The sequence below is a fragment of the Drosophila rhopaloa genome, unplaced genomic scaffold (genome assembly GCF_018152115.1).
Source record: "Drosophila rhopaloa isolate 14029-0021.01 unplaced genomic scaffold, ASM1815211v1 contig_3, whole genome shotgun sequence".
In the NCBI taxonomy this organism is placed as follows: Eukaryota; Metazoa; Arthropoda; class Insecta; order Diptera; family Drosophilidae; genus Drosophila; species Drosophila rhopaloa.
In genome coordinates, this window is record NW_025335123.1 from 12,163,014 (window position 1) to 12,187,575 (window position 24,562).

Genomic DNA, 24,562 nt, shown 5'->3' on the forward strand with positions numbered 1-24,562 from the left:
TTTTCAAAGCTTGCAGAATGCTTTCTCTTACTGCTTCTCTCTATCTTAAAGAGAGCGCACCGCACAAGGACGCCGGGACGTTGGCATTTCGTGGAGCCCTCCAAGTTTCTTGCAGGAATTTCACTTATATTATTCATTGGCCGATATGCATAAATCCAATTTACGAAACCCCCTTTTCAGGGAATTCTCAAAGTTAGAGAGGGAGAGCGAGCATTTCTTTGGCGCTTTCTCGCGCGCTTTTGTTGCGCACAACTTGAAACAAGGGCTGTTCCGAAAAGCCTCTGATAAAGCATTCAATAGGACAAAAAATAAATAGATATTCCATTTTATTTATTTAGATACAAAAAAATCAACAAATATATTATTTGCTTTTTTTTTAATCTTTATCTTCATAGTTTTCATAAAAATTACACATACGACACGAAATGTCAGTTGGATTAAATTATTTCTTTCTGGTATGCTTTAAAGCCACTAACGTGCACAATATTAGCTTGTTAGAGTAGGACTTACAAATATTTCACACTAATATGGACTGCCCCATTTTCATAAAAATTACTCATACGACATGTTACCCAATATTACATACGTGTCGTATGAGTGTTACTTAAATTACTCATACGACACGTATGTCACCCATTATTACATTTTACATTTAAGAAAATAAAAAAATGAAATACAATTTTGTTGTATTGAGAAATGAAGGGATTTCTCTAATTTACAAACATATATGTACATATGTACAATTAAAATACTGATAACTAGTCTGAAATTATGTTTAAAGTCTTATTTCATCCCCAAAAAGTATACTGTGCAAAATAGCAAACCATCTTTCATATCCTTAGGACTTTCAGCATAAATATATATTTTTGAGCGGTTTCAAGCCTCTAGAGATTTTGCATTGAAGTAAATTTTCGGAACGCCCCCACTCTCTTTCTGGTCTCTCTGCTCTCTGCCTTCTCTCTTTTTCTGCCTTTTCTCAGCTTTGGCTTTGCTTCGTTTGATTTCGTTCAGTGTTTGGCGTCCCGTCCAGTTCAGTTCAGTTCAGTTTCAGTTCAGAATCGAACTCGAGCAGAGTCGCAACATCGTTGCCGCGAAGCGCGTGCTGTTTTTCAGTGTGTACGTTTTGATTGCAAAAAAATATAAGCAAAAGAGGAAGGCAAGCAAGAACGCTGAAAAAACATTTTGTATCTGCGGCCTGGAAAAGCGCCCGAAGAAAATGAATAGATAAATTGTGTTAATCGCCCCATCGAGCCAGCAAATATTTACTGTATATTTATATTTTGTTGTTGTGCTTTTTTTTTTGCGTTTGAGCATTATTTATTTGTTGTTAATTGTGCAGCTGCCCGCCTGCGAATGATAAAAATGTGAGTTTCCACTGAAAGATTTTGCGTCCTTCTCTGTTTTTTTTGTTTCGGAAATAATAGTTTTTCAAAAAATGCGCAAATTTAGTTGATTGTGGGTGGGGGTGTGTGTGTGTTTGTGGGTGGTAGCTGCTCTGCGTAAATGCGTAAGCTGCGTTGCGTGAGTGTGCGTGTGTGTTGGCTGTGGCCAGGTCTCAAGGTCCCGTTAGCTCTCTCTCTTGCACGCTTTCTTCTCTCTTCTCCAAACAACAACAAGTCTGTGATAAGAATTTTCCATGCATAATTTTCACGTAAAGCTTTGTTTTGTTTGGGTTTACGCATTTTCGTGATTTTAGTTTTTGTGAAGTGACATATTTACTTTTTTATTTTTGGCTTTTTATCTACTTTTACATAAAGGAATATTAAAAGTTACTATTCTTTAGTGTAGGTTGTCCATTTCTAAAATTTATTTTTAACAAACACAATTTAAAAATTTTTTTAAAGTTGGAAGTTTTTCTGGTTATTTTACTTGTGGTTTTGAACATTATATCAACGATCACCGATATTTTAATATTAAGTCTCAAAATTATACTGCGTGACAATTATAACAATCAGAAGTGAGATTTGAACCAAGTATTTTGTTACCAGAGGCAGTTGCCTCACGAATCATATTCATTTAGCTATTAAGGAATTTCCTCAATTCAACATTCCTTCAAATAGAAGAGCTGTGTTTTTTCTACTTATTAGAAAGAAAATGATGATAATACTTTAACAAGCAAAAAATATAATGAAAGTTTAAACCATTAACTATAAACCTAATACATACTTTTGCAAAAGTTAAACAGGAGGAAGTAAATTCATTGAGAGTTAGTAAATATGGATATCCATTGCTGCATGGAATGCTGCATGCGTTTGTTGTGTTTTTATTTCGCTGCTTGTTGTATTTATAAATTATTAATAAGCACAAAGCGTGCCACAGGTGTGCACCAAGATTTTGCGAGAGGGGGAGAGTGAGAGAGTGAGTAAGAGAGCTAGAGAGAGAGCGCGACCTTCTTGCTCTTTTCCGTCTAATTTAGCTTAGCTCGCCAAACTTGAGACTCGGATTAAATAGGCTTTTTTTCAACCTTTGCTCTCTTTGCATCTCCGCTGTTTCCATCTCTGTCCCACTAACGCTTTCATTTATTTCCACTTGAGTGCGTTTCTTTTTTTATATTTTTTGTTTCCTCTTTTATTACCGCTTTTTTGCTCTTTTTTTCTACACCTTTATTTGTTGTATTGTATTTCTTGGTCAATTACCATGGCAATTTATTTATCAGTTTGGCGCTGTTGTTGCCACAATTGAGCAAATTTATTTTCCCCATTTTTGACATTTTTTAGTTGTGCACTCTTTGAGTACCGTTTGTCAGACTTAGTAAAAAGACCTGTGCATAAAAAACTGGAAATTGTTAGCCCTTATGCATTACACAGAAAAAAATTCACCTATCCGATTTCTGTATCAATTATTATCACCAAAACCACATTGTTGATAAGGTACAATTGGGTTATAAAATTTGATTAAATTATATACAGTAAAAAATTATATTAAAGAAAATACGAAATAAAATATAAATTAATAAGTGTCCAAATACTGAAGTTGACTATAGTATTTTTGTGGCATTCAAATGTTTTTTATAATATTTTTTTTGTGACGTTACAAAAGTTGAGATAAGATTTGTAGTGATTTTTCTGTGTGTACCCTTGTTTTACCCTTTGGTCACATCATAAAAAAAATTGTTAAATGACAAAATACATCATAAACACATCCACATTGAAGGCTACGTGCACTTTGGCCAGCTCTTTTATAGCCAAGCCACATGTGTGAGTTTGCAATTTGTTTATTAATGCACAGTGGGTCAAAATGCGTGGGAAATTGCACGCCCAATAAATTTTAACATTACGAAATGCATAATTAAGTTGAATGCTTCATAAAATGGCTTGCTATTATTTTGGAAAAAAAACTGATTTGGAAAATGTTTAAAACTTTGAGAAATAGCAAGTCCAAGCTAATAATAAAATTTAATAATGAACAGAAACAAATGCAATAATCTCTACGATGACTCAATTTTCAATTATTTTTGGCTGTTTTCGAAAAAATTTAAATTGTTGGTACATTTCTTTGAAAACTTTAGGAACAACCTTTAAGTGTGCTGTGCCTTGCTTATTTTTCTACCGTACCAGATTACTTTATTATCCCCATATAAGAAGCTTTATAGTAATAAATCTTATCACTGCAAAGACTTTTCTCATCATGAATTTTCATATTGCTTATCTCTTTCAGTTCTGAATTTTATATAATCTTGCTTATTTGTAGAGAAATAATATCGGAAGATAAAGACGCTGATTTCCTATAACTTGCGCGTTAACATTTTGTTGTATGACCTTTTCAGTTTAGCTCTTAATCTTTGTATACCAGCGCAACAATTAAAGTTTAAAAAGAAGATATAAATCAAGAACTTTTTATTGGAGAAATATACAACAAATAGAACATAGAACTGCTCCTATTTTAATGTCACTTTTTGTTAAGTGGGTATTTTCGAAAAGCGTATATAAAAATGTGTTTCCGCTGCTTAAAATAATAGTTAGTTATTTTGTATGAGTGTCGTGAAAGCTATTAATTTTCTTTTTATTTAAATTTGATTGTCTTTCCAAAGATTTCCTTAGCCATCTCGTGCTGCCTTTTTAAATACCATATGTGTTCCATTTTCAATAACCTTTGACCAAGGGTTGCAAATAAAATCTGTCGGCGCATTTTCTGTGTCACAAAATGTAATTATGCTAAAGAGGCAAAGGGATGGGGGAGGCAAAACAGGAGGTGGAGCAGACGGAGAAAGCTTGGGGCAAAAAGGGAGGCGGCAGCAGAAGAAAGTGGTGGCCATATTGTTGGGGCTTACGATTGTGCTACGGCCTGCCATGTAACTGCCATGACATAAACATGTGCAAGTCTGTGTTTCGCTTTTTTCCCCTCTTCTCGCTGTGCCCAATAATTATTGATTGACGGCCTTCTTTGTTGTGCTTGCTGTTGTTGTAGCATCGCCAATTCCACTTTACGAACATATGTATCATGGTATCATGGTTAAAATAAATTCAAAGTTATAAAAGTATTACTTTTATATTTATTTTGCATTAGATAAGTAACCAATGGATGCCAAAAATGAAGCCAATTTGGTTAAATACTTCTACACATTTGTAAATTTGTTTGCATAATGCAACTAAACTGAAATGAAACCTAAATTAAAAAACATTTTTTAATAATTCATATATTTTCAATCAATGGAAAAAAAGGAAACACAAAATTTGTTGTACGATTTACATATATTCAATTAATATAACTTCTTATTAAAATACCTCTTTGAATTCCCAATGTGTAAAATCTTATTTGTTAGAAAGCAAATATGGTAATTGCACAATAAAGATGGATGTAGTAGTAGTACCATTTCCATTAATTTAGAATTTCCCTCCCCGAGCTCCCGACCGTCAAACAACAAGGTCCAATTAAAAAGAAAGCTCTTTTGGGATCCATAAATTTGAAGGGGGAATACGCTAACATTTAATGAGTAACTGGACTAATTTTGTGGTCGAGATAAATGCCAGATAGGATCTAAACAGATTAGGAGTCTAATGAAGGTCATTAGCGCCGGAAGTTGACAATTTGTAACTACAATAAAGATAGATTAAAAACAAAGAGTTAGCGTGCAAGCTTGAAACAAAAGAACACATTATAAACAATAGAAAGGGATAAGGATTCCTGAAATAAAATCTGTATTCTTTTTAAATAGGTTTTACATTTCGTTAGTTTAATCTTTTTAATTATATAAGTTAACTTTGTTGACGTTGCTGACCGTAATAAGGTAGATTAGATAACAAAAAGGCAAATAAATGATAGAAAATTGATCACGTTAATATATATAAGCTTAAAAGTAATATATTTTGCAAGAAAATTATTAATTATGTATATAATTACTTATTTACTTATTTTCTTAAGTTATCTATGAAAACCCAAGTTTTGGAAGTTCTTAAACCATAAATTATCCCCCTTAAATGCATTTGAAAAGTTTTCGCTAGTCAATACTTACTGTAATTACCCCTACTTATATTAATAAGAACCCAGTTAATATTTATGCACGGGAATCCATCACTTTGTTATCGACCATAATGATAATTCCCTATCGCTGTTCGTATGGCACTCGACTTTAACACGTGTTTGCCAGCTCATTCTCCACCCCCCTCTCCCCATGTGGTTTTAGTCACATTCCGATAGGTCAAAATGCTATGCAAATGCGTCAGACGTCCACGTCCTAGATTGCCCCCCCCTTCGCCATCTCCCTTCGCCATCTCCCTTCGCCCATGTGCTCGAATTGCTGTTGTCAGCAGTCAACAATAAATCCAATTAGTAAAAAAGATAGGAAAGGTAGAAATGGTTCAAGGTAAGAAACAGCAACGAAAATATGCACAATAAACTGAATTTTAGCTTTTGGTTGTGGTCAGTAATGACAAAGTTTCTTCAATAAAATAAAATCAGATTTAACAAAAAAAAAGTAATTATTTAAGCTAGTTTATGCGGAAAGAAATTTATGAACTGGTTTTCAAAGTTAATTTCGCAAGTTCATAGCTATTGCTTGTAAACAATAGCGGTAATAATAAAGTGTTTATTTATTTAGGCAATGTTGCAATGTTACCTGACTACCAAATCCATTACTAGATGAAGTAAAATAAAAATTGAAAATTTGAAAAGGTCAGAGAAAACTTTAATTAATAGGGAATGGGAAATAAAGGTGCAACTGACAGCACTAGCTGTTGTTGTGAAATGTGAGACCATGCTTGACCCCATCAGACACTTACTTCTTGTTGTTTTCATTTTATAGACAATGCCCCTCGTCCCGCCAACAAACCACTCAAGTCACATCCGATTATCTGAAGTGCCTGTCAAAGACTTTCCCCTCCTTAATTCAATGTCCCCATTTTGCTGTCTTTCGAAATCAATAAATAAAATGGTAATTTACATTTGAGAACTCACGCATTAGTAGCCAGCTAGCTATACCCATTTGACAGGGGACCAGCAAAGTGACCTAGAAAATATAGCAATGGTGGGCCCATCAAATGTCAACTAGTTCAAGCAAATGACTTATAGAACTAAGCAATTTGTATAATGAGCTTAAAAAAATTGGATTGGGTTTCCTATTTCTTAGTTGTGCGAACACTTAAAAATTAAATTCTTTTTGTTAAAGTTTCTTACCCATTTGGAGTGTTCAAAAATTCGAACATAATTATTGTTCAGTTACATTTTATAATTAATAGCGTTTTCAATGCTTCTTCAAAATAATGCCTAGATTATTAAATTAATATATATATAACTTTTAACCCATTACCATATTAGCTAGACTAATTTTTATGGGTTTTCATAATCTATTTAAAAAGATGTGCAGCATGGCTTTTGTTTTTCCGTTCTTTTCAAACAATGATTGTGGATTCCACCTCAATAATTAGCCTTAAAATGTTTATCTTTGTTTATTTGCTTTGTGCAAATGTGTTATGTATTAAAAACGGCAGTTTAAAGCTCTTTAATAGTTGTTTTGAAATTATTATCTGATTTTGTATTTGCTCCCAGGTTAAAAAAATTTCTGTAGTATTCAGTAATAAACAACTGAAAATATAATTTTGGAATAATCACACCCTAAAACATATATACTTTTTATTATTTTGTACACTGTTTTTGTTTTGTTTTCATTTCTGTGATGAACACTAATCCCATCACAAAATGGCAAAAAAGGTGGCTTTGTAATGAACACTTTCCTAAGTAAATTTACTTTTTGTAAAGGGCTTTACGGTTTTAGTTTTCAGGTTTGCTCATTCAGTTTAATGTCACATAGGCACAAGGGAGAAGCCATAGCAACACTAGCACACCTACATCTAGACCTCTACACCTCCTCCAGCCACGGAAAAATATCAATATATTCCCCGCCGACTAACCTTGCCTCGTTTTTCCGCCTCTCGTTTTTCGTTTCCTTATTCCGTATTCGGTCCAGGTCATAGACGACGAGTTCCCCCCGTCAAGAGCGTCGGACGACAGCGTCGCCTCCATCATCATCCAGCCATGACCAGCGGCAATCGATGATTGCCATTCCCTGAGCCAACGAGAGCCAATAAAGGCAGCCGGAAAGGAGGACGGATCCGTCGGAAGAGGCACTCTGCGGCCCGCCATTCAAACATACATCAATAGCCGGAGGGGATACCCCCGGATTGAAAGATTGAAAGGACTAAAGTCACGCGGTCATCATGCTGATCAAGGAGTACCGCATTCCGCTGCCCCTCACCGTTGAGGAGTACCGCATCGCCCAGCTCTACATGATTGCGGTAAGTGGAAAACTGCATCATTAGGGTTCGGTATTCAGGCTCCAGAAGTTTTTGTATTTACTTGACAGCATATTATCCCAGATTCAAATTAAATTTTGATGATAGATTGTGATATTTAAGTTTCTTTTCTTCAACTAAAAGTTGAGAATTATCATGATTTTAAAACCAAAGTAACATTGAATCGATAATCAGCTCATTACAGTTGATGGAACATTTTAAAGTGGAGTTCCACTTAGAACCAAATCGTTTAAAAAAAGTTTTCAAAGGCAGATTTGATTGATAGTTAGAGTAAAGTTTTAGCAACCAAAACGTTGAAAGTAAAAAGTTTCCTGAGTGAAAGTTCAACTATTTGCAAATATAATCTTTGGACGTCACACCATTAATAAGCTGTCTAGAATTGTTTATTCGGCTTTGCACATTCGATTTATTTACAAATGTTTGCTATTGCCAATATTTATCAAACTTTTTCCACGGAAATTCCCTCAATACGCCATTATAGCTGTGTAGTTTATTTGTTTGGATCATAATAGTCTCGTAAAACTGTTTTCGGATCCACAGAAAAAGAGTCGCGAGGAGAGTCATGGCGAGGGCAGTGGCGTCGAAATAATCATAAATGAGCCATATAAGGACGGACCTGGCGGAAATGGGCAGTACACGAAGAAGATCTACCATGTGGGCAATCATCTGCCAGGCTGGATCAAGAGTGAGTTGTATATTACAGCCTGTTTATTTATATTCACTAATTATTTTATATGTAATATATCTGAAGGTCTCTTGCCCAAGAGCGCATTAACCGTGGAGGAGGAGGCGTGGAATGCCTATCCTTATACCAGGACCCGCTACACCTGCCCATTTGTGGAGAAGTTCTCGCTGGACATTGAGACGTACTATTTTCCGGATAATGGCTATCAGGATAATGTGTTTCAGTTGTCCGGAAGTGATCTGCGTAACCGCATTGTGGGTAAGTTCTAAAAACACTGAACAACTCTCAATTAATATTTCTATATCTCTACTATATATAAAATGATATAGATAAAGATACAAATTGTAAATTATTTGTCTTAGGGAAAAGATGGCTAATATATTAAATTCCGTATGCCTAGGGATACTGCATTTAATGTATTTTATTATCGATGCCTAATATTTCTAATTGGCTTTTACAGATGTGATCGACATTGTGAAGGATCAGCTGTGGGGCGGCGACTATGTGAAGGAGGAGGATCCCAAGCACTTTGTGTCGGACAAGACGGGACGCGGTCCCCTCGGCGAGGATTGGCTGGAGGAGTATTGGCGCGAGGTGAAGGGCAAGAAGCAGCCGACGCCCCGCAACATGTCCTTGATGACCGCCTACAAGATCTGCCGCGTGGAGTTCCGCTACTGGGGCATGCAGACGAAGCTGGAGAAGTTCATTCACGATGTGGCGCTGCGCAAGATGATGCTGCGCGCCCATCGGCAGGCGTGGGCGTGGCAGGACGAGTGGCACGGCCTAACTATCGAGGATATCCGCGAGCTGGAGCGTCAGACGCAGCTGGCCCTGGCCAAAAAGATGGGCGGCGGCGAGGAGTGCAGCGATGGTCAGTCCGATTTGGCCACCTCCACAATCCTAGCATCCACTTCAACCTCACCATCACCACATGCCTTTGCCAAATTGTAAACGTTTTTAATTGCATAGAAATGGAACATTTTCGAGTGTATTTGGATATTGAATTCAAGCGAAAGTTTATAGCATAGTAAAGATTGAGTTGACTAACGATGATTAATATGTTGTTTCTGGTTTTGCTTAGGGCATGTCTCTTAATTGATGCATATAATTATAGATTCACAAAATAATACATTTCTTTTATTTATTTATTGTTGATATGTCTTGCGCTTTAAATTTTCTTAATTATTACGTGTACGCAATCACTTCTGGATACTTTGTATTTTAAATTGCTATCTTTTAAACTACGGAGAAAAAACATATTAGGAGCAATCATTAGTTGACAGTTTTTTCCAAGCATGCTTATGTTGTATTTTATGTTTTATCAAACTAACTTAAGGTTGCCTTGTTGGTTAGATTAAGAAATAATGTATTTTAATGCAAAGCAGTACAAACTAGAGTAGTAAGAAATGCCCTTGAGTTTTTATATGTATTTATCTTTGGTGATATAAGATAGTTATGAGAACTAGGGACCATCCCAACTACATTCATTCATTATATTCACTCCTTGTAACTTATCCCTGTTAAATTGCATATGGTTCCATTGCAGACAGCACCTCGGAGCCGTATGTAAGCACGGCGGTCACCGCCGCCTCCACGGCGGGCAGCGAGCGGAAGAAGTCCGCTCCTGCCGTACCGCCTATCGTCACCCAGCAGCCGCCAAGTGCCGAGGCCAGTTCGGATGAGGAGGGCGATGAGGAGGAGGAGGAGGACGACGAGGATGAGAACGATGCCATTGGCACGGGCGTGGATCTGTCCGCCAACCAAGGCGGCTCCGCCCAAAGGTCGCGCTCCCAGAGCATCCAGATGGCCCAGAAGGCCAAGTTTGGGTCCAAGGGTGCCCTCCATTCGCCGGTGGGCTCGGCACACAGCTTCGATCTTCAGGTGAGCAGGGCGAGAACGACCCATGGGTTTCCTTTGCTCTTTCTCTCGATGTCCATTTCGTGTGTTTACTCTGGGAATGGAAATGGTTACAAGTTCAGTGTTTTAAACTTAAATGTTTTCCTAACTCTTTATATATATGTGATACTTCAGAATACTGAAACTAGTATTTGACTAAAGTGCCAGGGATTAGATATATGATTTCTAAAATATTTTATATAATGGTGTTCTTTCTAATAGTTAATTTTAAAGTAAATATTTGAAACTTTTCAAGTTATTAAATTTTTGGTTTGGTTGTACTGTCGTTTTTATGGAACTGTTTTGTATTGTTACGCCATTAAGAAAAATATTTATTAATGATTCTGAATTTAATTTATCTTAACCTTATAGGTGTTTATCTTCTAATGAAAGGTTTTGATCTTTAAGTGTCATCTTTTTTTTATCTTTTAATTGCAATTCTGTAATAATTCCAAAATTATTTTTCGGAAATATAAACCTTTGTTGTCTATGACTCTGTTTTTGATTATCTGTGTGTTGTGTGTCGCTTTGTCCTTTAAATGTGCTGCGTCTTACCAAAATAATCTTTAATTTACCTTCCATCCAACACGATCTACCGCCAACAACTACAACACAATCGATTTCAACACAAAAAACCAAACTAAATTATACAAAAAAAATTAATTCACAACAATAAAACAAATCCAAACAAAAACAAATCCACAAAAACCAAAAACAAATCAGTCCAAAAAGCCGCATGCAAAGGCAGCGCCACGCAGACATGTAAGTTCCTCTCCCCCTTTCTGTCTTTCTTTATATATGCCCTCTCAGTCACTCTTTACATACCCTCTCTGTCACTCTCTATATGCCCTCTCTATCACCCCCTATATATGCCCTCTCTTTCGTTTTCAATATCAGTAATTGCCTAGCCCATTATCCCATCATGATTAATAGTAAAAATATCCTTTCCTTTAGTAATTTGCTTAGTTGCAGGTCTTGATTAGCAAAGTTCTTTTAGCTTAGCTTACGGCTGCCCCATATCTCAACTTTTTAAAGCGTTTTTTTGTAGAACAGAATCGGAAAAATATAACTAACCCAACGGTTTACCTGTGCATTTATTTTGTTTATAAATATTAAATCAATTTACAATTCACCGCAGGTGGCAAACTGGCGAATGGAGCGGTTGGAAGTGGACTCCAAGTCCAACTCGGACGAAGAATTCTTCGATTGTTTGGGTAAGCATTATTTATTTTATTTTATATATATTTAATAGGAGATTCCAAAATATCCTGTTAAGTAAATAGAGGGCATGAAGGACTGTCATGTCATAAAGGATTCGCGTCTTTGAGTGATGAGGCTAAGAACGCGAATTCTTTATGTTCTTTTTTAGTCATTAAATTTTTTAATTTATTCCCCTTTGGAGTTGTAAATATAAATATGAATGTTAAATAAATTCTTTGTAATTAATTGTATTTAAGGACTAAGAATATAGATTATTATGATAACACGTAGATGAAATCAAACTTATTCCCCATTTTCGCCAACAGACACCAATGAAACGAACTCACTGGCCAAGTGGAGCTCCCTGGAGCTGTTGGGCGAGGGCGACGACAGTCCACCGCCACATGGTGGACCCTCGAGCGCCGCATCCGTGGGCGGACGTGGCCACTCCCGGCAGGAGGATAGTATCTTCAACCAGGACTTCTTGATGCGCGTCGCCTCGGAGCGTGGGAATAAGCGACAGTTGCGCTCATCGGCCAGTGTGGATCGCAGCCACGACTCGTCGCCGCCGGGTTCGCCGAGCACACCATCCTGCCCGACCACCATTCTCATCCTGGTTGTCCATGCGGGCAGTGTTTTGGATGCAGCGAGCGAGCTGACGGCAAAGAAATCCGATGTCACCACATTCCGCGGCTCCTTTGAGGCGGTGATGCGTCAGCACTATCCCAGCCTCCTCACCCATGTGACCATCAAGATGGTGCCGTGCCCCTCGATTTGCACCGACGCCCTGGGCATCCTCTCCAGCCTCAGTCCGTACTCCTTTGATGCCTCACCTTCGGCGGCGGATATACCAAATATAGCCGATGTACCCATAGGGGCTATACCCCTCCTGTCCGTCGCATCGCCGGAATTCCATGAGACGGTGAACAAGACGGTGGCCGCCGCTAATATTGTCTATCATGAGTTCTTGAAATCGGAGGAGGGACACGGCTTCTCCGGACAGATTGTGATGCTGGGCGATTCGATGGGCTCGTTGCTGGCCTACGAGGCACTGTGCCGTTCGAATGGCAGCCAACCGGGCACCGCCTCGGGTGCCTCGAATTCTGGCGGAGATTGCGGCACCGCCGCGACCAATATTAATACCCACAATCCGCTGGGCGCCCGCCATTCCCGCTTGGACGATGACGAGCGTTTCATTGAGGCCGACTTGGATGCCAAGCGACTGCTGGTGGCTCCATCGCCACGGAGACGCCGTTCCAGCTCCTCGAGCGATTCGCGGGCCACCAAGCTGGACTTTGAGGTGTGCGACTTCTTCATGTTCGGATCACCGCTGTCCGTGGTCCTGGCCGCACGGAAACTCCACGATGCCAAGGCCGCCCTGGCCAGGCCCAACTGCCATCAGGTGTACAATCTGTTCCATCCAACCGATCCGATCGCCTCGCGTCTGGAGCCGCTCCTCAGTGCCCGGTTCTCCATTCTGGCGCCGGTTAATGTCCCTCGGTACGCCAAGTATCCGCTGGGAAATGGTCAGCCATTGCATTTATGTGAGTATGAAGCGGAGCAAGATGGGCCTTAATAAAATAAGCCATTGGCATTAGCATTAATCGCAGACACTTTTCACACACCCCACAATTTAAAAACTATTCCACTATGTATTAACTAAACCTTTTAATGGAGTCTGAAAATAATCATTTAATTGCGATTTGTATTTAAAAAGGGACTAGTTGAATGTTTATTCAGTTTTCAATTAGACTTATTTATAAGTACGTTATTAACTTAATACTTTCAACAGTAACAAAATTAAAATTTTGAAATTAAAACACGAACAGAAGGAAAATTTAAAAACTAAACTATAAATTATAAAGCCTACTATTTAGTATTGATTTTATACTCATATCATAGGCAAATCAACCACCATCTTCATCGGATAGATGCCAGTATAGTACATTATAAAAAGGTTTTTATATATATTTTTATATTTCCTTTTTTATCACTTTCAGTGGAGGTGATTCAGTCGCATCCGCAGCACTTTAACGATGGCAATAACTTGTTGGCCGGCCGAAGATTGTCGGATGCCTCGATGCAGAGCACGATATCGGGTCTGATTGAGAATGTCTCGCTTAGTACGATCCATGCCCGTAAGAAGCTCGTTATCCGCTAGTCGCTATATTGCACTTAAATAATCAGTACCTAGTAATCCAATCTTATTCCATTGTCCATTCACAGTTCAGAACAAATGGTGGGGCACGAAGCGCCTGGATTACGCCCTTTATTGCCCGGAGGGATTGAGCAACTTTCCGGCTCACGCCTTGCCGCACCTATTCCATGCCAGCTACTGGGAGAGTCCGGATGTGATTGCCTTCATCCTGCGGCAGATTGGCAAATTCGAGGGCATACCCTTTGTGGGTTCCAACGATGACAAGGACAATGCCTCCTTCCATCCGGGACAGCCGCGTGAGAAGTGGATCAAGAAGCGCACCTCGGTGAAGCTTAAAAATGTCGCCGCCAATCATCGGGCCAACGATGTGATCGTCCAGGAGGGCAGGGAGCAGCGTCTGAATGCCCGATTCATGTACGGACCCCTGGACATGATCACGCTGCACGGCGAGAAGGTGGATGTGCACATTATGAAGGATCCGCCGGCGGGTGAATGGACATTCCTCAGCACCGAGGTGACGGACAAGAACGGTCGCATCTCGTACAGCATTCCCGATCAGGTCTCACTCGGCTATGGCATCTATCCCGTGAAGATGGTGGTTCGTGGCGATCACACCTCGGTGGATTGCTATATGGCAGTGGTGCCGCCATTGACCGAATGCGTCGTCTTCAGCATTGATGGCTCCTTCACCGCATCGATGTCGGTGACGGGTCGGGATCCAAAGGTGCGTGCCGGTGCGGTCGATGTCTGCCGGCATTGGCAGGAGCTGGGCTACCTGCTCATCTACATCACCGGACGACCCGATATGCAGCAGCAGCGGGTGGTGTCCTGGCTGAGCCAGCACAACTTCCCGCACGGCCTCATCTCGTTCGCCGACGGCCTGTCCACCGATCCATTGGGCCACAAGACGGCCTATCTGAACAACCTTGTGCAGAATCACGGAATCTCAATCACCGCAGCCTACGGCAGCAGCAAGGACATCAGCGTCTACACAAATGTGGGCATGCGAACCGATCAAATCTTCATCGTGGGCAAGGTGATGGCTTGTTTTTAATTCATATTTTTGTATTTTATCACTCAAACGATTGCCAGATAAACATGTATGGCTGAGAAGTGTCTTAAGTATAGTTTAATGCTTCACAAACATAAAGTTTTGATAAGCCGAATTCATTATTAACTTATTTTACTAAAAATGTGAGTTTATGACTGATTATCATAAGATTTTAGTGATCGGTATTTTTCAATAATTATTATTAGGTTTTAAAATGCAGATTACATGATGTCAATTATTTTTTATTTTAACTTAAAGTGTGATTTAAAGTGTAATTTAATAACTGGTATGTTATAATTTTAATTAAATAAGTATGTAAAACATTGCTGAGTTTTAAGTGGTTGCTGCATCGTTTAAAACCAACTTTACTGAGTGAGATTTTTCAAAAATTATTCTTTGTTTTTAAAAGGCAGAAATCGTAAAGTCAAATAATTTTAATAATTTTTTGAAAATTGTTAAAGAGCCTCTATTTAAAAAAGTGAGTTAAAAACTGATCAATTTAACAATTATAATAAAAATATTATGTTTAACATTGCTGCAATTTAAGGCATTGCTGCATCGTTTACAACCAAGTGACAGACCTATTTTTGACCTATTTTTCTTCTTTTTCTTTCATTTTACAGGTGGGCAAGAAGCTGCAGTCCAACGCCACCGTGCTGAGCGACGGCTATGCCGCCCACCTGGCCGGATTGCAGGCGGTGGGCGGTTCGCGGCCGGCGAAGGGCAATGCCCGCATGGTCATCCCCCGTGGATGCTTCAATCTTCCCGGCCAGACGGCCAATCCGCGGCGCAGAAGGTAAGACGCTGATGCCACTGGCTGGCGCTGCTTGAGACGATCCACTGTACAGAGCGCACCCACTGTAACGCCCGATCCTCGCTGTATATACATATCTGTGTTTGTGTTTAGTGTAAATAGGCCAACGCATTCGTGTGTGTGTTAATGTTATATGTTTTGTGCACAGTACCAATGCCCTTAGCTGCTTCAAAGTTTGAGTCTAAAATGTAGTTCAGGATATTGGATTTTAGTCATACATAGCTGAATAGGTTAGAACCATCCTTTATACAAAATGTATTTTAATAATATGTCCAAAGATTATGACAAGTATTTTTTAATGGATCCATTGCATATCATATTTACCTTACTTATTGTAATCTACTACAAGAAAGACACAGGGATTTATATAACATACAATTAACAAGCTGAACATTTTATAGAACAATTTTACTTAGGGTTGGTAAATATTCATTTAAATATTTTAACCTATAAAGCTTGGTAAATCTTAAGGTTTAATGGTTTTTAAAGTATTACAAGTTGAATAAATTAGTTTACAAAAACAACAGGGATTATATTAGCTAGGAAAAAAAATTGCATACAAATTAATATTAAAAGCATATACTATTCCAAGATACTACTAATATTAAGCTCTCAAAAATATTGATACAGCTAAAGGTATTATACATGTATTTCATCGAAAACCGCTTTGTTGGTGTATACCTATTTTGTGTGGCTTTCTGTTTATGATTTCGTTTTGGGTCCGCATGGCCATTTAATTTGTCAACCAGATATTATTTTTGCTTTGCCATCGAGATGATGCAATGACATAACCCATCCGTCCATCCCACTAAAAGTTGTTGTGTGCGCCATCTTCGGGCGGTGAAAAGTCCCGGTCCAAAAATCTTGCCAAAAACCGAATCTCCAATTAAATCCACCTAATCATGCCCTCTTCCCTTGCCCGTAAATCGCCGTAAATCGAACCAATCCTGCGCAGCAACGCTTTCGAGCTGCAATTGGCCAACATCAGTCCCTGCAGCAGCAACATCAACAGTCCCAGCAGCAGCAGCCACATCCTACTGGCCCAACTGATTGAGAATGCCATTGAAAAGGACACTCCGGCTGCCTAGGAAAACTAGATCATTAAATCAATTTTAGTTAATCATTAGAGATCATTAGGGATTTTAAAAAATTTATAAAAAGCAATCTGTTTTTCTCATTTATCCTCCCAAAACTAGTCCGCCACGAATCGTATTGTATTTTATATTTTACAGTTTTAAGTTTCTCGTAGAACAAATGCCGTATTATTTATACTATAAGTTATTACTATTATGATTATTATTGTTGCATTCATGTACTATTTCCTTATTTGTATTTGTATGATATTATTTTTGATTGCGAACAAAAGCCAAAATGCAACAAAACATAAAAATACGTATGTAATGCCAAATAAATAAAAGCAGTACAGTAATGGGCCTTTTGGTAATATATATCTATATAGTACATATATATATGATTTATAATGTTCGATTACGATTTGTATCTTTTCTTTGTTTGTTCCTTGATTTACGGATAACCAATACAAAAAAATATATAATAATACGAAATACAAAAAACGCTTAACGCTTTACGGCCTCGAAACCCACCACGCTGTTCAAAACCCACCACGCCGACAATTACACCTCTCACAATATACACCATCAGGCTGCATGAACAAGCAACGAATGAAAATTGAATTGCAACTTAAACAAACAACAAATAAATTGTTTAGAGCAATTAAACAACAATAAAAGCATCTTGTAAACAGATAGAAACAAAAAAAAATCAAAACAATACAGACAATTGGTGTTAGTTTTAGCGTTTTAGAATATGCCTTATACTCCCCACAGATTTTTTGAGTTCTTTTTGTTGAGTATTTTAAAGCATACCTAGCTGAGCATTTTATTGATTGATTGGTGTTGTGACGAAAAAAAAAAACAAAGTTTATGAAAACCAATGAAAATACCACCAATATTGGAGGTGAGGAAAAGTCGATGAGTATCGATGTTACAAATGCCTCAGCCTCCAAATCCATCGTAGAGCCACAAAATTCAACTCTTATTCAACTTTAACTCTATCTCTCTTTTTCCAAAAACCAAAATTTGCTTGAAAAAAAAACTATTTAAAACCAAACACAACACCCACACACACACCTCACACGCACACACTGCCATCGACCTTGATATCGATAAACAGCAACGAGACAGGACTATCATCACCCATACGCAGTGGTTACCTGAAGCGCAAGACCTACCTGAGCCACCATTAGAGCAACAGAGATGCAGCTATATAGATTGATCCATCATCAGTCAACAAAAAAAACTCAAATACCCCGAACCCAACTAGTAATCCCTTCGAAATAGAATGAAATATATAGCCAATGGACAAAAACACCGATGCCTCCATATGCCACATCTGTGTATATACCATATAATTATATATTTATATGCGCGATATATTGAAAGTTCAGTGGTGTAATATATATATTTAAACAAAAAACAAAATTTGCAAATGAGAACAAAACAATTGTACAACATTTAACCAAAGTCAAATGTGTCACGCGGTGAGTATGCATATATAGCACAAATTAAAAACCTTATTATTCATATTATCAATATTAAAAATAATAAATTAGTAATAAAGTACTGAATTCAACGGAAATAGAACAAATAGATAGAATAAAATCTAAGTAACTTAACTTCGGTGCCACAGAAATCTCTAGTGTTTTGAAATCATCTTAAAAAAGGTTTAAAAAAAACTTGCAAATACAAAAAAAAAAGATAAAACATTAATAGAGATTTCCATGGTACACATGTTTTTGTCCCGAATTCTTTTAATTAAATGTAGTATAATCAACATTTTCCGTCACTTGTTTTTTATTAGGTACCTGGAAAGAAAGACTGTTTCCTCCTGTTGTTTGATGGTTTTTCAAACCACTTAAAGCATCAACAAAACATTGAAAACTACACGAAACAAAAGCCGATCGTCAAGCCATATACTAAATACAATTATGAAAGATATATACATACAAGGATATATTCAAAATATAGAACCGTTTAACATATGCAAGCGAACAAAGTTCAACAAACCAAGTGCAGTGCAACAACTGAAGAACAAACTAATGAAACCGAAGATCTCCCGATGAATAAAGATGAAAATTTAAGACAAGGACAAGGCGAGGAAAGCGGGGAAAGCGTTTCAAAATCAAATGGCAAATTTAATGCATTTCTTGACAAACAACAACCACTACAAACTCTTACGAATAGTATAAATTAACGGCTTCCGTAAACCAACAAAATATATATAAATATATGTGCGTGCGTGTAAAATTGACGAAAAGAAAAGAAACATGAAACTAAAATCGTCATAAATATGAATACAAATACAATCTCTTACCTGGCCCCAGAAATTGAAAATCTCCATAATTGTGATAGTCTTTCGCTACCAAAAGTTAATTTAAAAAAAAGAAAACAGTAAAATATATATATATATATATATTTATCTCTACTAAAATTGTTATTTGGAAAAAAAAAACGTTGAGGGAAGTTCAAGTTACAAGTATAGAAACTATTGGATATTGTGTAAACGTAAAACCCGATTTTGTGATACCAAAACTAAAAACCGAAACCAAAGTTGAGTTCGAGATGAGATCAAGCCGAAAACTCCTCGTGTTAGAAACCTAAACAAACAACTCAAGGCGACCTGAAGCTGTAACGGGCATAGAATGTGACCCATATAGTATAGTATATATACTACTACCACTATTTCTGCATAACCCAGTTATGTGCTGTCCACACAAGTTAACTAAAAAGTCTCACACAACTTGTAAACACAAGAAATCGCAGATATAAACCAGATAACAAAGAATTGAAGGTACTAAAGGGACCTTAAAAGAGCGGTATATATTCGAATTCTGTTCGATCTGATTAGGATAACCTAAGCCAAAGTTGGTTAACTATCGAGTAGTTGAGTTACGAGAGTAAGATACTTCCTAAACTGAAATATAAATGCAAATTGAAGAGTTTAAAAGAATAGTTGTAAAGAGAACAGAGTAATTGTGTGTAAGGATACATAGACCTAGACTATATATACTGTATATTTATCTAGCGCAACTACATTAAGGACTTTTGAAGCTTACTAACTGCAAAAGTGTTCCGATCATAGTATTGTCCGGCTCTACGTTCCTCTCTTCTCCATTTAAGTCGACTTTCAAACTCTCCATTATTTTTGTGTAGCGAGTATTAAACTAAAAACTGATGGAAGATCTACTAGATTGTAAAATGAATCTCTACCCATGACGAGTTTATCCTATGTAAGTACGTAGAAAGTTGGTTCAAGCATGAGGTATAAAAGTTAAAGGCAAGTCCTAGTGAATAACACACCAGATACTCATAGAGTCGAAGGGTTGATGTCTGTCTAATTAGCTGGTAAATTAATGGCATTTCGGCCATAACTTTTCTATAAGTTCTTCTCTTTTATGCCGATTTCCTATTCAAGCGATAGATTTATTCGTACCTGAATAACATTCTCAAACTTAGATCAAAATGTTAAACAGTTCTAATATAGCAAATTGCAGCTAATATTATTATTTAAAAATTGAAAATTTTCTTTTGTTTTTTGCCTAATATATTCGTTATTTTTTTTTTGCAAATAAGAGTGCACACATGAATTTTACATGTTTTAACTCCAACTCTATTAAACACATTTATAAATATCTCTCTGCCTTGAAGACTTCTTTTAATTGTGGGTTACACTTTTAAAATTTTATCGGTGATTTGTGCCGAACGTATTATTTTTATATAGTTGCAATTTGTATAATTCGACTTCTAACATCCCTATTTTTCACCAGAATAAGAACTCCCTAAGCCAATAAAGCGTTTAGCAAAATTGTATTGATATTTTGAGAACCCACCATTTAGATGATAAGCTAAAGCTCCCCAACACCGGATGATGATGACTAATGCCGAGGGTATAATCAAAGAACAAAAACCAAAAACCAAAAACAATGGAATGGTTTAATATACTACATGCAATTGTTACGTACATAAGTAAATATATGTCCGTATGGTTATGTATTTTAATTATTAAGTGCAAAAGTCCAGGAATAACAAATACGAATTCAGATTGTAAACAATTATAAAAAGAACGAGGCGAACAAAATATGAAATTATTTATTGACAACAAAATCTACAAGCAAAAAAAGAACAAAAAACGCGGAGCAAGCCAAATGCAATCTATTTACAAAAATCCTACATAAATAAAGCGAAGCAAGAATGACAAACCAAAAAATATAAAATAGCTGTCCCGATATAAATTAATATATATATACATACACATATAATATATACCTACCCAAAAACCAGAGATTTTTAAGCCAATGATTGAAATTGGACTATGACAAATAACAAAAATAAAAAAAAATTGACATATGGCAGTAACAAAATATTTTTCGATGTAAGCTGTTTGTTAAAAAATGATCGAGTTTCAGCGAATGATATGGCTAAACCAGTTAATAATTTCACAGAAAACAAAGCGGTTCATGAAAAGATAAAAAAAAAACAAATGTTCTATTTGATGTTGCAAATGAGAAAAATAAATAAAACATGCTATGTAAAAAAATGGTTAGTGTATTTAATTAATGGGTGGAAATAAATCCCAGGGGACTGGCATGTTTTTGTATTGAATTTGTGGGCAGCTCAGATTTAATATCATTTCTCAAAAGTTATCGCGAGAAAGAAAGGCCAGCAAACCGGTTTGTGGTTAAAAAACTACTTTTTATTCTGAATAAAAAACCAAATTGTGCCAGATGACGAACATGAGTAAATTGTGTTCATTGTTTGATTAATCAAATGAGATGTTAATTATTTCAGCTCGCAAAACCTAATTCTGATAAACAGAATGGCCTCGGATGATTGACAGCTAATCTATATTTTATTTCATGTACATAGTATAGAGCGGAGAATTGATCAGCTCACATAGTTGCGATTATCATAGGCAGTATAAAAAACCACAGTAGAACTTCTCCATCACGATCAGAAATTAGGTGACAACATGGTTGATTAAAATGTATCACAATTAAGTATTATTACTTCTCAAATAGTACACATTTTTAGCTTTGCCGTGAAATTACACTCAGGGGTTTTTTTTTAAATAGAAACTCCATTTTTGTTCCCCTAAAAAAACAATAATTACAGTTCACCCAAACATTTTCTTTCTCGTTAATCAAAGCTCCAATTATTGTATCTAATAAATCAAAAATATAAAAATTTAATTCAGTGTGTTGCAATCTATCTCCTAACTTTCTATGAGCATTAACTTCCTTTTAAAAGAAGTTGCACTGTACAGAGTTCAGTAAGCCGACGATCCATTCCATAGTCATATACAATACTTTATTATCAATCAGGTTTAGTTGTTTACATTAACTACAAACGTCATTTGCGAGCTTGAATGGAAATAAAAAGGGGGGCAATGGAAAATACAGGGTTGATATCAGCATATAGACGGACACTTTAAAATCTAGACTTTGGGCAGACCCGCCGAAATGGAGCTCTCGATGCCGCAGTGATCCTCGCCACGCAGGATGCGGAAGAAGCCATGATCGCCCCAGTCGACGTTCCACGAGTTGCCAATGAGCCAGTACGGGATCTTCTCCTCGCCCCAAACGCCCCAGCCCAAAATGCGGATGGCATGACCGCCAAGCTCCTTGCCATGAGCGTGCTGATACACGCCGTCCTTGTACAGGATGAGATCCTCATAAACGGTGAACGCCCCCTCAACCGGTCCATTGGTCATGATCTCCGTCTGGATTTCACGCACATTGCGGCTCACCGAGTAGGACTTGGTGCCGAAGTGCTTGTCCTTCTTATAATCCACCGTGTAGCTGCTCTGGCAGACGTGCTGGCACTTGGGCGTTCCACCGCCATGGGCGCATGGTGGACGGGTTCCATTCACGTGGTGCTCACAGGGCGAAATCTCGTATGGACGGCAGCCCTGCAACGAAAAAGATTCAATGAATCATCCAATTAAAGTGGATATTCCGTATTTCAAACTAAAAACTCAAATTTAAAGCTCTTGCCAGCGTAATGGAAGCCCTATATACCTAGTCGTACTAAGTTCATGTATTTAGTAGCATTTATAAAGAGGCTCCAAAGCCTTTATCTTAAAAAAAAAAACGTACTGTCTCTTTCGACGATGCCTCTTAAATTTGCAGCTATCAGCCATTCTACTTACTGCATTTAATAGAATGCAAAAACAATAGTTGCTAAACTGGGAGATAAGTCAAAGCTTAGACATATATATAAACAACGGAATTTCCTAAGAGATATAGATAGACATGTATTGCTGAATAAAGAAATATAACTTATCAAGGCAAAATATTTGTCACAATAGAAAATTGCAGAATGGAGTGCATCCGAAAAACATAACCTGTGTATTTGCGATATCTCCTAAATATAATTACTTTATGGCGCCATAAACTTCGTTGCTAACTTCTAGTAAACAAAGAACATAATTAAATTGCTTTGAAACCATTTTTACGTAGCAATCTCTCAACAAAATATTTTTTAAAAAGACCTATGAACAATTTTGTGATACAAATAAAATCAAATTCAATTGGAAAAGAAAAAGATTCAGTTTTTTTTAAACATTGGAAAACTAAACGATGTTGCAATTGTTCCCTGTAAGATTCACGTCAGAAACGAATGGTTATGCTGCTCTATGATCTAGGAATAAAGGTGAAAAAAGTAAGAGGAGGCCACCAACCTGGTTGGATCCGTAGGGTCCTCCGCTTACGATTCCCTTGCGCGTCCAGTAGCTCCAGGCGGCTCCGGGGAAGCCACCGTTGCAGCCAAAGCCGCAGGTGTGGCAGCAGGATACCAGATCATCGGCCGAGAAGTGGAAGTTCAACTTGCCGCCGGAATGGATGCACACCTATGCATTGCGAAAACGGTAAAAAATCAGCAGGTTAAACAAAGAGAATATGTGGGTCTACAAAATCGATAAGATAAGCTATGTGTATGTACGTACCCGATCGGACATGGCTTCCACGGCACCGAAGGCCCAGCAAGAGCCGCAGGATCCCTGGTCGCGAATCTCACCAATGGTTGGGCAATTCGGCCACGCCTTCCTTGAATCGAACTCCTCCGGAATATCACTTGCAGCTCCCGCATATAATTCACCCAAAACCTTTTGCTTTTCGGGCAGGGCGAACTTATTTGCATCCGGATGGACGCCCATCAGGCGACGGATGTGCTCCTCCGTCACGGATTCATCGAAATTACGGCCCACCTGGTGAATAGATTACGGAAAATGCAATTTTCCTGTCACGTCAGCTGGAACAACAAAGGAATATGTAGGTGTTGGTTTGCTTACCTGCCAGGTTTTTGCCTTGCTGCGCACCACCTCGATGAACTCATCCGAGAGCAACGATGGCTCACTGGAGGCCAGGGCCACCACGGAGACCGCAGTGGCCACCAGGAGCAGTAGTTTCATCTTTTTTCTCCTTCAAATTCCCAACGCTGACACAGCAAAAATACAAATTAAATATCACTTGAATAAATTGTGGGGAAATGACGCGTCGGTTGTTGTGGGTTCACTGTTCCGTCGTTGTTTTTGAACTGCCCGTGAAAAGCAGACGGAGAACGCTCTTTATGCCTCTAATTTCTCTTGTTTTTGTTCTGTTCTAAAAAAAATGGTTGGCGCCCGCTGATTACGCCGCCAGTGTGTGCACACCGATGCGAGGGATACATCGCCTATCGAAGGTAGAGATGAGCGCGTGATCGGTAATTGGTCGTGAATTAAGAGGAAGTAAATAAATTCTTAGAACATTAAACTCAGTATATATTAATATTTGTTTTTTAAGTCAGCCGTCGTGGGAGCAAAACAAAAAAAATATAAAAGAATTTCAATGCAATGCCCGCAAGTTGCCAATTTTGATTAATCATTGACCCAAAATCCATAACTTAAATTTCCGTTAATTTCAATTTGTAGTAAATTAAAATTAAATATATGTGTA

The 24,562-nt window shown here is 37.7% G+C and overlaps 2 protein-coding genes across 14 annotated transcripts; one reads left to right on the forward strand and one right to left on the reverse strand.

Annotated features, from left to right (window-relative positions):
• Positions 1–1,034: 1,034 nt before the first annotated feature.
• On the forward strand, positions 1,035–21,168 carry LOC108041287 (protein retinal degeneration B). 13 transcript variants are annotated; one of them, XR_001769118.2, is made up of 14 exons: positions 1,047–1,364; positions 7,403–7,730; positions 8,289–8,433; positions 8,500–8,691; positions 8,894–9,304; positions 9,980–10,314; positions 11,053–11,091; positions 11,468–11,543; positions 11,856–13,073; positions 13,530–13,667; positions 13,756–14,723; positions 15,362–15,534; positions 17,215–18,112; positions 18,433–21,168. XR_001769118.2 is itself a non-coding variant. In XM_017119173.2 (13 exons), exons 2-13 carry the CDS (start codon positions 7,653–7,655, stop codon positions 16,638–16,640), a joined length of 3,906 nt encoding a protein of 1,301 aa, XP_016974662.1. In that variant the 5' UTR covers positions 1,035–1,116; positions 7,403–7,652; the 3' UTR covers positions 16,641–17,187. The 13 variants fall into 13 exon arrangements, 9 of the variants coding, with proteins under 9 accessions (XP_016974662.1, XP_016974666.1, XP_016974664.1 ...); XR_001769117.2 differs by having other exon boundaries at positions 17,746–18,112; XM_017119173.2 differs by lacking the exons at positions 17,215–18,112; positions 18,433–21,168 and adding an exon at positions 16,508–17,187 and having other exon boundaries at positions 1,035–1,116.
• A 748-nt stretch (positions 21,169–21,916) lies between these two features.
• On the reverse strand, positions 21,917–24,254 carry LOC108041292 (cathepsin B). Its single transcript, XM_017119185.2, has 4 exons — positions 23,920–24,254; positions 23,575–23,835; positions 23,311–23,478; positions 21,917–22,539 (listed from the first exon to the last, which is right to left on the reverse strand). The coding sequence occupies exons 1-4, from the start codon at positions 24,037–24,039 to the stop codon at positions 22,066–22,068; spliced, it is 1,023 nt and encodes a 340-aa protein (XP_016974674.1). The 5' UTR covers positions 24,040–24,254; the 3' UTR covers positions 21,917–22,065.
• Between the last annotated feature and the right edge of the window lie 308 nt (positions 24,255–24,562).